Source organism: Mesocricetus auratus, unplaced genomic scaffold, assembly GCF_017639785.1.
Source record: "Mesocricetus auratus isolate SY011 unplaced genomic scaffold, BCM_Maur_2.0 Super-Scaffold_100707, whole genome shotgun sequence".
In the NCBI taxonomy this organism is placed as follows: Eukaryota; Metazoa; Chordata; class Mammalia; order Rodentia; family Cricetidae; genus Mesocricetus; species Mesocricetus auratus.
The window spans coordinates 12,992,925-13,004,772 of NW_024429269.1; the positions used below are offsets into that span (position 1 = coordinate 12,992,925).

Genomic DNA, 11,848 nt, shown 5'->3' on the forward strand with positions numbered 1-11,848 from the left:
GAACTCAGAGATCCGCTCGCCTGTCTCCTGAGTGCTGGGATTAAAGGTGTGCGCCACCACTGCCCAGCTTTATTACGTTTTTTCAAAGTGGCTGAGTAACGGTGCTTCATTGCCCGTGTAACAGAACATTTACTACCGTTCACCTTGGGCAGCTCCGATGACGAGAAAGGCCTCCATAATCAGTCTGGGTACTCACTGATCTGTGTTCTTTCTTGCTCAAAAGATACAGGACTGAGCTGTAAAGATGGCTCAGAAGTTAAGAATTCGAGCTCCTCCTGCAGAGGACCAGAGTTCAGTTCCCAATATCCACTTCAGGCAGCTCATGGCTACCTGGAACTCCAGCTCCAGGGGATCCAACACACCTTTGGCATTCAGCACGCACAAGCACACACACACACACACACACACACACACACATGGGGGGGGGAGGAAGAGGAAGGGCAGAAGGATCGATACAGTTTCTATTCCAGGACTTTTTTTTTTTTTTTTTTTTTTTTTTTGGTTTTTCGAGACAGGGTTTCTCTGTATTGCTTTGGAGCCTGTCCTGGAACTCGCTCTGGAGGCCAGGCTGGCCTCGAACTCACAGAGATCCACCTGCCTCTGCCTCCCGAGTGCTGTCTATTCCAGGACTTTGAAAACTATTACCTTCTGCCTCCTGAGTCTTCTCTTGCAGCTCAGCCTCCAAGGTCATGGGCTCTGGTCACCGTGCTCATATCTCCCTGCTGACTACAGCATGTCTCTGTACCTCTTTAAACCACCACTCAAACCTGTGCTTCTGCTAAGCACCTACTCTTCCCAACTCTGAGCCAGCCAGAGCCCCGTCCCTCACCTCCATGTGTTTCCTCTTAGGCAGACCACTGCTTGAGGACCAAAGAACCTGACTTTGAAAACATTCAGTCTGCAAAACCTATCCCAACAAACTGGCCATCCCATACCCCAGGGACCTGCCACAAAGCTGACAGACACGAGTTACTGTTGTCTGGGCCTTGATGCCCCTCCCTCCCCAGTTGTAGCTGTATTTATCACCTGTGACACAAATCGCAGTTCACCATTTTGAGGCTAAGAACGTTTTTTTGGGTGGTTACCAAAGTGCTGAGACTCAGACTCCTGCCTCCAAGCCCAGCCCCCACCTCCATCACATGGCGTGTAGGTGTGTGACTTTCTTCACCGAGTTATCTCTGGGCTGCTGGGGACTCATTGGGCCCTCCCCCTTTGACATCTTTTCCTGTAAAGGCCAGGATTACACAGAAAGAATCCAGAATCTGGCAGCAGGGGAGGATGGGGGGTGGGGGAGACACCGCTCCGGCTCCGCCCTCTTGGCTGCACAGACCTCCCCTTCCGTTTCCTTTCCTAGGACTTGGTCTGAGTCTCACACTTCCCAGCATTCGATGTCGCCTCAAGTCCCCAGGTGCCTCCTCATACAAACTTCTAAGTACCTATCAATTGAGACCTGCTGAGCCACATCAGGCCAGGCTCCCCTTGTGGCTCCTTCCCCGGTAGGTAGGAAGAAACTCTAGGACACCCACCTCAGCTTCCCGGAAACCTCCAACAATCCTTCCAATTTCCACCTTTCCTGTTAGCCTGTTCAGGACAGTGTAGTGTGCAAGGCCAAGCTGGAGAGAATGTGAGCGAGGCAGTGTCTTCTGGAATCTGCCGGCCTGGACGCCAGGCTGTCACCCCTGAGCAGAGTCGTCTTCCTGCCATACTGACTGTGCGGAACCTAGCTATGATTGTGGCCCGTGAATAATGGCTTTGGGACTCGGTCATTCTTTCTCTTTCCAGTGTTCATTTCTCTCTGCTTCCCACTGAGGCTGCTCCATCCAGCACTCCCAGCCCTGCCCTAACCATGACTCCACAAAGCTTGCTTGTGGGATCTGTCCCTCATCTTCCCTCTCCCTGGATGGCACATTCCCTGCCACAGAGTAATTACTACGTGCACATACGTGACACCCACGCTGACCTCTTCTGCTCTGGCCTCTCGGGCTCTCTCCCGGCGACTGTTTCCTGCTGCCTCAGGACATCTCCACATCAAACCCAACAGAGCAGAAGAGGCCTTTCCCTTCTCACACCACCCTCCCTCCTTCTCCCTGCCACACTCCAACTGCTCTGTGGAAACCACACATTCTTTTCTTTTGTTGTTTGAGACAGGCTTTCTCTGTGTAGCCCTAGCCACCATGGACCAGACTTTGGCCTCAAACTCAGAGATCCACCTGCCTCTGCCTGCCAGATGCTGGGATTAAAGGTGTGCACCGCCGCCGCCGCTGCCAACGCCGCCACCCAGGTAGCAGCACAAACCACAGATGTGCTGATCTCCCGAGCCGCTGCTGGAGTAGCCTGACCCCAATCACTCCCAATCTTGCTTGTTGTTCCTCAGAAGCAGTGCCCTCTCCAACCTCAGGCACACACCCATTACCATCACCGCATCTTGACTCAGTTCCTTTTCTCTTCCGGTTAAAGAATCAAAGGGGGAGAAAAAAATATTGGGGTAGCGGCAGGGGAAATCTCAGACGCAGCAGACATCAGGCAGAACTGACTAGGAAAGAAAGAAAGACTCTCCACAAAGTGAAGCCGGGCCTCTCCTGAGGGCTTTTGAGGGGATCTTCCTCCCCCAGTGTAGAGTTGGTCAGTTTGAATAAAAGCAGGGAGGCTGACAGGTCTACACGTTTGGAGTAAACACATCCTGGTCTGGCCTTGATCTTGGCAGACTGCTCCACAGGCAAGATGTCTTACTGGTGGTGGAAGACAAAGCCCACCAGGCCTTTGTTTTAAGTTGCCAGGGCTTTACCTCAGGAGAGGGTGAAGGAGAAGCCAGACATCTTTAAAGTTCACCATTTTTATTATCTGGCCATAGCTCCTCCTTTGTCTGCCTACCAGAGAACTGGTCTAACTTCTAGTCCTTGTGGCCCACCCACAAGGCTCTGATGGACATGTTCTGTCTGTACACCGCTGAGAAAGACTTCTATCAACCATCCCATGCTCACCCCTAGTCCCTATCTATGTACCTGGTTGCCATTAACCCATTCTCACCTCTGTGACTGAGAGAATTTTAAAATAGAAGGATCAGATTTGCAGCCATATGATGTGTATTCTTAAGATATGTGCATATTATCCTTATTTTACAATTGTAGGAAGAATAAAAGAAACACTAGAAGTTTAAGGAGAAATCATTATTACATATGAGCAGTGGGGGGTGGGGGGGTGACAGGGAGGTCCCAGGAGCTTGGGGACAGTTAGCTGAGGTTAGTAAAACACCCCCTCTCCCTCTCCCTCTCCCTCTCCCTCTCCCTCTCTCTCTCTCTCTCTCCTCGAGTGCTGGGATTAAAGGCCCTCCTTGTCCTGCCACAGAGAGTTCAATTACACCGGGCTTCACTAACCGTAACCAACCATAACCTCCAAGGACCATAAGTGTTTTGGGTTTTTTTTGTTGCTTTTTGTTTTGTTTTGTTTTGTTTTTTGGTCTAACACTGCATCCCTGGATCCCAGCACTGTGTGGCAGCCCAGCTTCCGTTCCTGCCTCTTCCTTACTCCCTCTACCCCTGGAGCCTGGTTGCCAGCCCAGCCTCGACTGTGGCATTGCACCTTCCTCCCAACCCAGACCGTATTTGGTGATTTGGTGTCTGACTGCTCAGGGTCCTGGAAGTTGTGTGTGTGTGGAGGTGCTCTCCACCCCGCCTCTTTCCACAGTGTGGTATGGATGACGATACCTTCTTATGTCCACAGTGCTCTGAGCACGCTGACTGTCTCTACTGACGCTCAAATCTCTGCTTTCACAACGAGCAGAAAAATCTCTTCAGATATCAGAGCACAGCCTCAACCAGCTGCCTGCTTCCCACCACCCCACAGGGAAGGCCAAACATAACTCATGACAACTCTCTTGCCATGAAGAGGCATGTCATCAGTTCTTATCTGTGAGGGCACCTGGTTTATTCCCTCTGCCAGCCAGCTAAGTCTGTTTGGCTCCTCACCCCCGTCTTCATGTCACACATGTCTGAAATGCCCTTCCTGCCTTCTCTTTCCAAAACACAGGCCCCACCTTCCTGAGTGCAGATGTTTTCCAGAGAACTCACTTCCTCTCAAGCCTGCCTGACTCAGCTTTGCCAGTTTCAAGATCGCTAATTATTAAATAGTCTTTCGTGCTTACCTCAACCTTCACCCGCCTCCTCCCCTCCTCCCTCAGTGACTATGATGTAAGCCTGTTTGGCAAACCTTCATCAGTTGGCATCGGTGTTCCTGGTATCTGGTTGAATGTCTGAGTACCTATAAGAACCTATAACCTGGATTAGTAAAGGAATTCCAGGTTAGATTCTCTCTCTCTCTCTCTCTCTCTCTCTCTCTCTCTCTCTCTCTCTCTCTCTCTCTCACACACACACACACACACACACACACACACACACACACACACACACATGCACAGCCTGGTCTGGTTTATAGAGTGAGTACCAGGATAGGCTCTAAAGCTACACAGAGAAATCCTGTCTCAAAAAATCAAATAATAATAATATAGTTATTATTTTTAACTCTCCTGACAAACATGCACAAATCAGAGGCCCAAAAAGATGAATATCTTGCTGAGGGTCACCCATGTAGTAAGTAGCTAGAGAAGACTCAGATGTGATTCTGGTCTAGTCTCACCTCATCATCCATTTTTTTGTTGTTTGGCTGCTTCCGGATCTCTGTGAGTTCAAGGCCAGCCAGGTCTACAGAGTGAGTCCCAGGACAGCCTCCAAAACAATACAGAGAAACCCTGTCTCGAAAAACCAAAAAAAAGAAAAGAAAAGAAAAAAATCAGAAATCTCCCGATCACCTAAACTGACCTTAAACTCTAGAGTCTAGAGTTTAAATGGTTCTCAACCTGTGGTCCACCAATCCTTTGGGGGGTCGCATAGCAGCTGTTCTGCAGATCAGATATTTATATTATGTCTCAAAAAAGTAGCAAGTCACAGCTATGAAGTAGCAATGCAATAACTTTACGGCTGGGGATCACCACCTGAGGACCTGTATTAAAGCGTTAGGAAGGTTGAGAAGCTCCTGCATCACTCTCCTGAGGAGCGGATATACAAGCGCCACCACGGCCCCCTGGCTTTTTCCAATGGGTTTTCGAATGCGTCAACGCATACGTATACTGATATGTACTTTTTATTATCATTATCGTTATGCTTGTGGGCATCCAGAGACTTGGGTACCATCACCTTCCCGATAGCAACCATTAATGTGGATGAAATTAAGAGAACAGGCAGGAACCTGAGAAATTTTGACAGCCAAAATTCGCTGGTGTCAGGTCGCTAGGGAAACTTCTTCAACTAGGCTGCAGTTTGAGTGGCTAACGGGAAGCCTTTCCATGTCATCCACACATTCGCTAACAAGAACTGATGGCACGCGCGCATCTCCCTCCCCGAGCCTGCAGGGGGCGCCGCGCCTCCCCGCACACGGCGCGGAGCCTCTCTAGCCAGGCCGGGACTCGGTGGCAGCGCCGGGTTGCACGTCCTGACACCTCTTCCCAGAGAAGGTGGGTTCTCCCGCGGGGAAGGGGGCGCTGGGATCAGCGGGACGGGCGGGCGCTGCTCTCTCCGGGTGCCGCGGCTCGGGCCGGGCCTACCGAAGCCCCGGTTGTGTGAGCGCCTCCTCCTGACCTCGCAGTTCCAGCCGCAGGACTTCTATTACACCGGATCCTTTGCTCAGGCCCGCCGTCAGCTTCCGGGAAACACCTGGGGGCGGGGCTGCGTGGGCGGGGTTCCGTGATTGACATCTCCCAGACTGAACGTGGACCCCCGACGCTGAGCCGACACCATGGTGAGACCCTTGAGTCCAGCCCGTAGCCCCTGCATGCCCACGCCCTCACCCCGCGTGGCTCTCTGTATGGGGCTTCTGCAAGTCTGCCCATGCAAGGCCACCTGCATTTTTATCCCCCTACCCGTCCCCGTAGCATGGGCGTCTGAAGGTGAAGACGACCGAAGAGCAGGCAGAAGCCAAAAGGCTAGAACGGGAGCAGAAGCTGAAGCTCTACCAGTCAGCCACTCAAGCTGTCTTCCAGAAGGTGGGGCCCTCAGAGGTAGCCCCAGCCCCCAAGTAAAACACAGAAACCAAAAGCTTGACCCCAGAGTCAAACTGCGGGGATCCAAATCTGAATTCTGTCTGTTGTTGCTGTGTTGCCTTGGGCGAATCACTGAAACTCTACTGTCTTCAGTTTGTTCAGCTGTAAAATGGAGCTAATGATTGTAGATCCCGAGAGTTGTAGAGACTGAATGAGGCAGTGTACAAGGGTCTGCACTGTTGCATAGTGCCGCCATTGGGTGGTTCTGAGTTTACAGTGTTTAACCTAGAGCTGGGAAAACTCTGTGGCCACTGACGCTGTAACCGTCTTCTTAGCGGCAGGCTGGCGAGCTGGACGAGTCCGTGCTAGAACTGACAAGCCAGATTCTGGGAGCCAACCCTGATTTTGCCACCCTCTGGAACTGTCGCCGAGAAGTGCTCCAGCAGCTAGAAACCCAGAAGTATGTAGTAGGTAGACCTGCCCTGGTCCTGCCTGGATGCAGACCTGAAGGAGGAAAGGGGTAGCCAGGGGCATAGAGATAGGCTGGTGGGGCACCAGATGCAGGGAGGGAAGGAGGGAGGGAGAAGTTGTGGTTGGGTGTTGAAAGGCGCTAATCTCCCTTTCTATTGTGGTACAGGTCTCCCGAGGAGTTGGATGCTCTTGTGAAGGCAGAACTAGGCTTCCTAGAGAGCTGTCTACGGGTGAACCCTAAGTCCTATGGCACCTGGCACCACCGCTGCTGGCTGCTAGGCCGCCTGCCTGAGCCCAACTGGGCCCGGGAGCTGGAACTATGTGCTCGCTTCCTCGAAGTCGATGAGCGGAACTGTAAGTGCCTACAGTCCTGTCCCACATCTTCATGTGCCCCACACCCTGATCCTGGGTCTCCATTAAGGCCCAGCGGATTGGGATGTCCAGGATCCAGCACCAGGTCCGCCGTGGTAGCGTGAAAGGGATGGCGGAGCCAGGTGCAGCCTGTGTGGTTTGCGTCTCTAGGGCTCTCCCAGGGAATTCTGGGGCTATCAGTGGAGTAGCTCTGCTTTGCCCTGCTTCTGAGACAGGCTCCCACGCTCTGCCCCCTCAGTTCACTGCTGGGACTACCGGCGATTCGTAGCTGCGCAGGCTGCTGTGGCCCCTGCAGAGGAACTAGCCTTCACCGATAGCCTCATCACCCGGAACTTCTCTAACTATTCCTCATGGCATTACCGCTCCTGCCTCTTGCCCCAGCTGCACCCCCAGCCGGAGTCTGGCCCACAGGGACGCCTCCCTGAAAACATCCTGCTGAAAGGTGAGAGGGCCTAGGGCAGTGGTTCTCAACCTGGGCCGAGACCCCTCTCACAGGGGTCACCAAGACCGTGGAAAACAGGTGCTTACACTACGATTCATAACTAGCAAAATTTCCGTTGTGAAGTAGCAATGGAGATAATTATGGTAGGGGTCAGCAAACATGCAGCTGTACTAGGAATCACAGCATCAGGAAGGTTGAGAGCCACTGGCCTAGAGGATCCTGGCAAGGATTCTGCATCTCCACCACAGTCCTGATGCCTGTCCAGCCGTGTTCTAAGCCTGCCTTCCTGAGCTCCTTACTGGTCTTGGGGTGTACCTATCATTCAGTTCCTGACTTCAAGGAGCTCAAGGTATCTGATGGGGAAAATAAACCACACATGCGATTCCTGTGTAAGGCCAGGGTACAAGTGAGCTGTTGGGATGGCTAGGATCCTACCTGTGTGCTGACACAACCCCACGCCTCCCTGGTCCCCACAGAGCTGGAGTTGGTGCAGAATGCCTTCTTTACTGACCCCAATGATCAGAGTGCCTGGTTCTATCACCGCTGGCTCCTGGGTCGGGGTAAGCAGTGGGGGAAAGGCAGGGTGTTTGAGGCTAAGAAGAAAACAAAGAAGATTTAAGGCGAACGGAGGCCGTCTCTCTCCCCAGCGGAGCCCCAGGATGTTCTGCGCTGCCTGCATGTGAGCCGGGACGAGGCCTGTCTGTCAGTCTGCTTCTCTCGCCCTGTAACAGTGAGTCAGATGGTTTTACTAAAAGCATCACGTGGCATCTGAGGCTGTTGGAGCTAACGAATCTCTCTGTCCCCCACGGCAGGTGGGCTCCAGGATGGGGACCTTGCTGCTCATGGTTGATGAGGCACCTCTGAGTGTGGAGTGGAGGACTCCAGACGGCAGGAACCGGCCCAGCCATGTCTGGGTATCCCAGAGTTGGTGGGGCAGAAATGAGGGCTTGGGGCGGGACGTGGGTGGGACAGCCAGAATGGCCGTGAGGCAGCCGCTTCCTTGACCTGGCGCTCCCAGCTCTGCGACCTCCCCGCCGCCTCCCTCAACGACCAGTTGCCCCAGCACACATTTCGCGTCATCTGGACAGCAAGTGATGCCCAGAAGGAGTGTGTGCTTTTCAAAGGTGATGCTGACTAAAACCCGGCTCCTCGGCCTTCCGTGTGTGTGTGTGTGTGTGTGTGTGTGTGTGTGTGTGTGTGTGTGTGTGTGTGTGTGTGTGTGTGTGTGTGTCCGTGCTGCCCCATCCTAAGTGCCCTTTCCCGTAGGCCGCCAGGAGTGCTGGTGCCGGGACTCAGCCACCGAGGAGCAGCTGTTCAGGTGATGGGAAGGAGCTGGGACAGAGGGGGCTCCACACACCGGGCAGAGGGGGCAGGAGGCCTGGGCCGGGGGCCGCGGGGCGGCGGTGGCAGCCTGCCCTCCCTAACCTGCCCACTCGCAGGTGTGAGCTGTCGGTGGAGAAGTCCACAGTGCTGCAGTCTGAGCTTGAATCCTGTAAGGAGCTACAGGAACTGGAGCCTGAGAATAAATGTGAGGATGCCCTGAGCCAGCTCCCAAGAGCCACAGACAACGCCTGTGCAGGGAACTCCCTGAGGGAGGGGTCTCAAGACACTGTAAAGATGCCTCTGCCCTCCCCCAGGGTGCCTGCTGACCATCATCCTGCTGATGCGGGCACTGGATCCCCTCCTCTATGAGAAAGAGACGCTGCAGTACTTCCACACCCTCAAAGCAAGTTGGGCCTAGGGGTACGGGCCAGGGGAGGCCCAGCGGGCAGGTAGAAGACAGCTGACCCCGTGACTGTCTGCTTCTTCCCGATAGGCTGTGGACCCAATGCGAGCAGCCTACTTGGATGACCTGCGCAGCAAGTTCCTGCTGGAAAACAGTGTCCTCAGGATGGAGTATGCTGAGGTGCGCGTGCTGCACCTGGCTCACAAGGTAGGGGTCCAGCACCTGCTCCTTCCCCAGGCCTCTGCCCGCCACCTTCACTGCGTCCGCCTTCGCCTGTGGCTCAGCTGCCTTCCTAGACACACCCTCCCCGCCAGTGAGTCCGTCACCTTTCTTTTGGCCTACGCTTTAGATAGGTCTTGCTTTTTTTTCTTCTGTAGTTCATCATCCTGTATGTTCACTGGTTCTGAACCCTGAGTCGTCAGTGTGCTAGGGATAGAGCTCATTGGTAGATCACTTACCTAGCATATATAAGGCCCTGAGTTCAATTCCTAATACTGAAAAACAAAAAATTAAAAAAAAAAAGCCCCTTCACTACCCATGCTGTGCCCTCCCGTGCTTCACCCTCGATCAGGGCCCCCAAAACCTAAAACCTGAAGTTTCTAGAGACTTCTGGAAGCCTTCCAGGCTCCACTTCTTCTGTTTGTAGTCCTTCCTAGTAATGCTTGTTTGTTTGAGACAGGGTTTCTCTGTGTAACCACCCTGGCTTTCCTGGAACTCTCTCTGTAGACCAGACTGGCCTTGAACTGCTGACCTCCATCCTTCTGCTTCTGCCTCCTGAGTCTGGGATTCAAGGCAGGGGCCACCACTTCCTGGCCTTCCTAGTCATCTTAACAAATCAGTTTCACCTCATCGCTGCAGCCCGCCACAGGCCTACCTTTCTATGTGCTGTGGACATGCCACCCTCCTCTGTCCCTTCCACGCCTGAGGGTTCCTCTCCCCGTCCGCTCCCACTGGCCACCCCACCTCCCTGACACGGCATATGCTCGTATGCATTGGACTGTTTGTTTTACATGCTGCTAGCCCATAGCAAGAGTCTTCTAAGGTCCATGTGGACACAGAACAGGCAGCTAACGATCTCCCAGCTCTTGCTGAGTTTGTCACCCTGCCTCCACGCCTAGGATCTGACAGTGCTCTGCCATCTGGAGCAACTGCTCTTGGTCACTCATCTTGACCTGTCACATAATCGTCTCCGAGCCCTGCCCCCAGCCCTGGGTGCTCTGCGCTGTCTGGAGGTAAAGTGTTCTCCCTCCCTTGTAGTCTGGGGTGGGTGCTTTTCCTCTTTTTCCACTCAGAAGACGCCCTGACCCCTGCAGGAAACTGCTTTCCCAGCCCACTCAACCACCCAGCCTGGCCCTGTGAGCTTTTTCACACACCTAAGCAGGTCCCTCTGGGCTCCTCCATGACTGTTTGACCTTGTGTCTCCCCAATGCTGTGATCCTCAGGTGCTACAGGCCAATGATAATGTCCTAGAGTCCTTGGATGGCGTGGCTAACCTTCCCCGGCTGCAGGAGCTGTCACTATGCAATAACCGTATCCTTCCTTCCGTCTATTTTGCAGACATAGGGTGAGGAGCAGGCCACAGAAGGACAAACCGCAGACACAGACAGGGTCATCTCAAGGCAGGGCAGGAAACAGGGCTTGGCCAGGGTGAGCCCAGGGGAGATGATAGCCTGGGACAGACTGTCTGGGACTGTTATTAGCTTTTGCTCTGGAGTTCTGTGAAATGTGACTTCCTCAAACCAGGGTTCACAGATAGGCAACCTGTCAGATTCTTAGGGTCTAGAAATCAGGAAATTCCATATTTTTGAAATGAGCTTTGACTCCTCTTGAAAATGGGAGGTTAGAGCACCTCTGACCCACATTTCCACTGGGAAGCCCCCCATGAGTAGTAAGTACCACGTGACAGCCACACACATCCCCTGATGATCCCTGTTTCTCACAACCCCCTCTTTAGCTAGATTTTACAGTCTGCTAAGAGCGTTATTTTCTCCAGAGACATGGGTAAGAGACCATCAAACGTGCTTCCATTGGTGGTGCACACCTTTAATCCCAGCACTCGGGAGGCAGAGGCAGAGGCAGGTGGATCTCTGTGAGTTCAAGGCCAGCCTGGTTTACAGAGCGAGTTCCAGGACAGGCTCCAAAGCAATACAGAGAGACCCTGTCTTGAAACACCCCCCTAAAAGAACGTGCTCCCGAGCAGCAGCCTCCAGTTTTGGGGTGTCCAGTAGACAGTGGGGTGGGGTAACTACTGAGTTTTCCTTGACTCTCCTGCCCAAGGCCTCCATCAGCCGGCAGCACTGCAGCCTCTTGCCTCTTGCCCCAAGCTAGTCCTCCTCAACCTGCAGGGCAACTCACTGTGCCAAGAAGCGGGCATCTTGGAGCGTTTGACTGAAATGCTGCCCTCCGTTAGCAGTGTCCTCACCTAGGAGGCCCTGCCCTCGCCCTTACCCTTTAACTTATTGGGACTGAATAAAGAATGGAGAGGCTCCTCTAGGCCGCCAGGTCACCATTACTGCCACCATTATTCCGCTCTCCATTACCACCACTGTGCATTTTGAGAAAAGGAAGGGAAGAGCCTTGGGGTGTGGGTCTGCTCTCCAGCGACACTCTCGGCCTTGCTCTTACGTGTTGGGGAGAGCCAGAACCTCAGTGAGTACAGTGAAGTCAGGATCAGAAGTGGGTTTGAGTCCACATCCAGATTTGGGGCTGGCACTGGGCCCAAGCTTGAGGCTGGGGTAGGCATTGGGATCAGGTTCTGGTTTGGGCTGAGCTTCAGAGCAGCTGTCTCTCGCTGAAGATGGTGAAA

The 11,848-nt window shown here is 53.5% G+C and overlaps 1 protein-coding gene across 3 annotated transcripts; it reads left to right on the top strand.

Annotated features, from left to right (window-relative positions):
* The first annotated feature begins 5,379 nt into the window (after nt 1–5,379).
* Rabggta (Rab geranylgeranyltransferase subunit alpha) lies at nt 5,380–11,551 on the top strand. 3 transcript variants are annotated; one of them, XM_013124911.3, is made up of 17 exons: nt 5,380–5,506; nt 5,638–5,790; nt 5,924–6,034; nt 6,367–6,491; nt 6,669–6,856; nt 7,113–7,316; nt 7,793–7,876; nt 7,964–8,046; nt 8,129–8,230; nt 8,335–8,440; nt 8,583–8,634; nt 8,756–8,844; nt 8,954–9,042; nt 9,133–9,249; nt 10,161–10,274; nt 10,485–10,572; nt 11,320–11,551. In XM_013124911.3, the coding sequence occupies exons 2-17, from the start codon at nt 5,788–5,790 to the stop codon at nt 11,466–11,468; spliced, it is 1,704 nt and encodes a 567-aa protein (XP_012980365.1). In that variant the 5' UTR covers nt 5,380–5,506; nt 5,638–5,787; the 3' UTR covers nt 11,469–11,551. The 3 variants fall into 3 exon arrangements, with proteins under 3 accessions (XP_012980365.1, XP_040596554.1, XP_040596553.1); XM_040740619.1 differs by lacking the exon at nt 5,380–5,506 and having other exon boundaries at nt 5,518–5,790; XM_040740620.1 differs by lacking the exons at nt 5,380–5,506; nt 10,161–10,274; nt 10,485–10,572; nt 11,320–11,551 and adding an exon at nt 9,769–10,154 and having other exon boundaries at nt 5,516–5,790.
* The last annotated feature ends 297 nt before the right edge of the window (nt 11,552–11,848 follow it).

Bases quoted from the DNA above. Each gene is read 5' to 3' on its own strand.
- Rabggta (XM_013124911.3), top strand. The intron at 6,492-6,668 runs GTATGTAGTAGG...ATTGTGGTACAG, and splicing joins CAGCAGCTAGAAACCCAGAA to GTCTCCCGAGGAGTTGGATG. The intron at 8,441-8,582 runs GTGATGCTGACT...CCTTTCCCGTAG, and splicing joins GGAGTGTGTGCTTTTCAAAG to GCCGCCAGGAGTGCTGGTGC.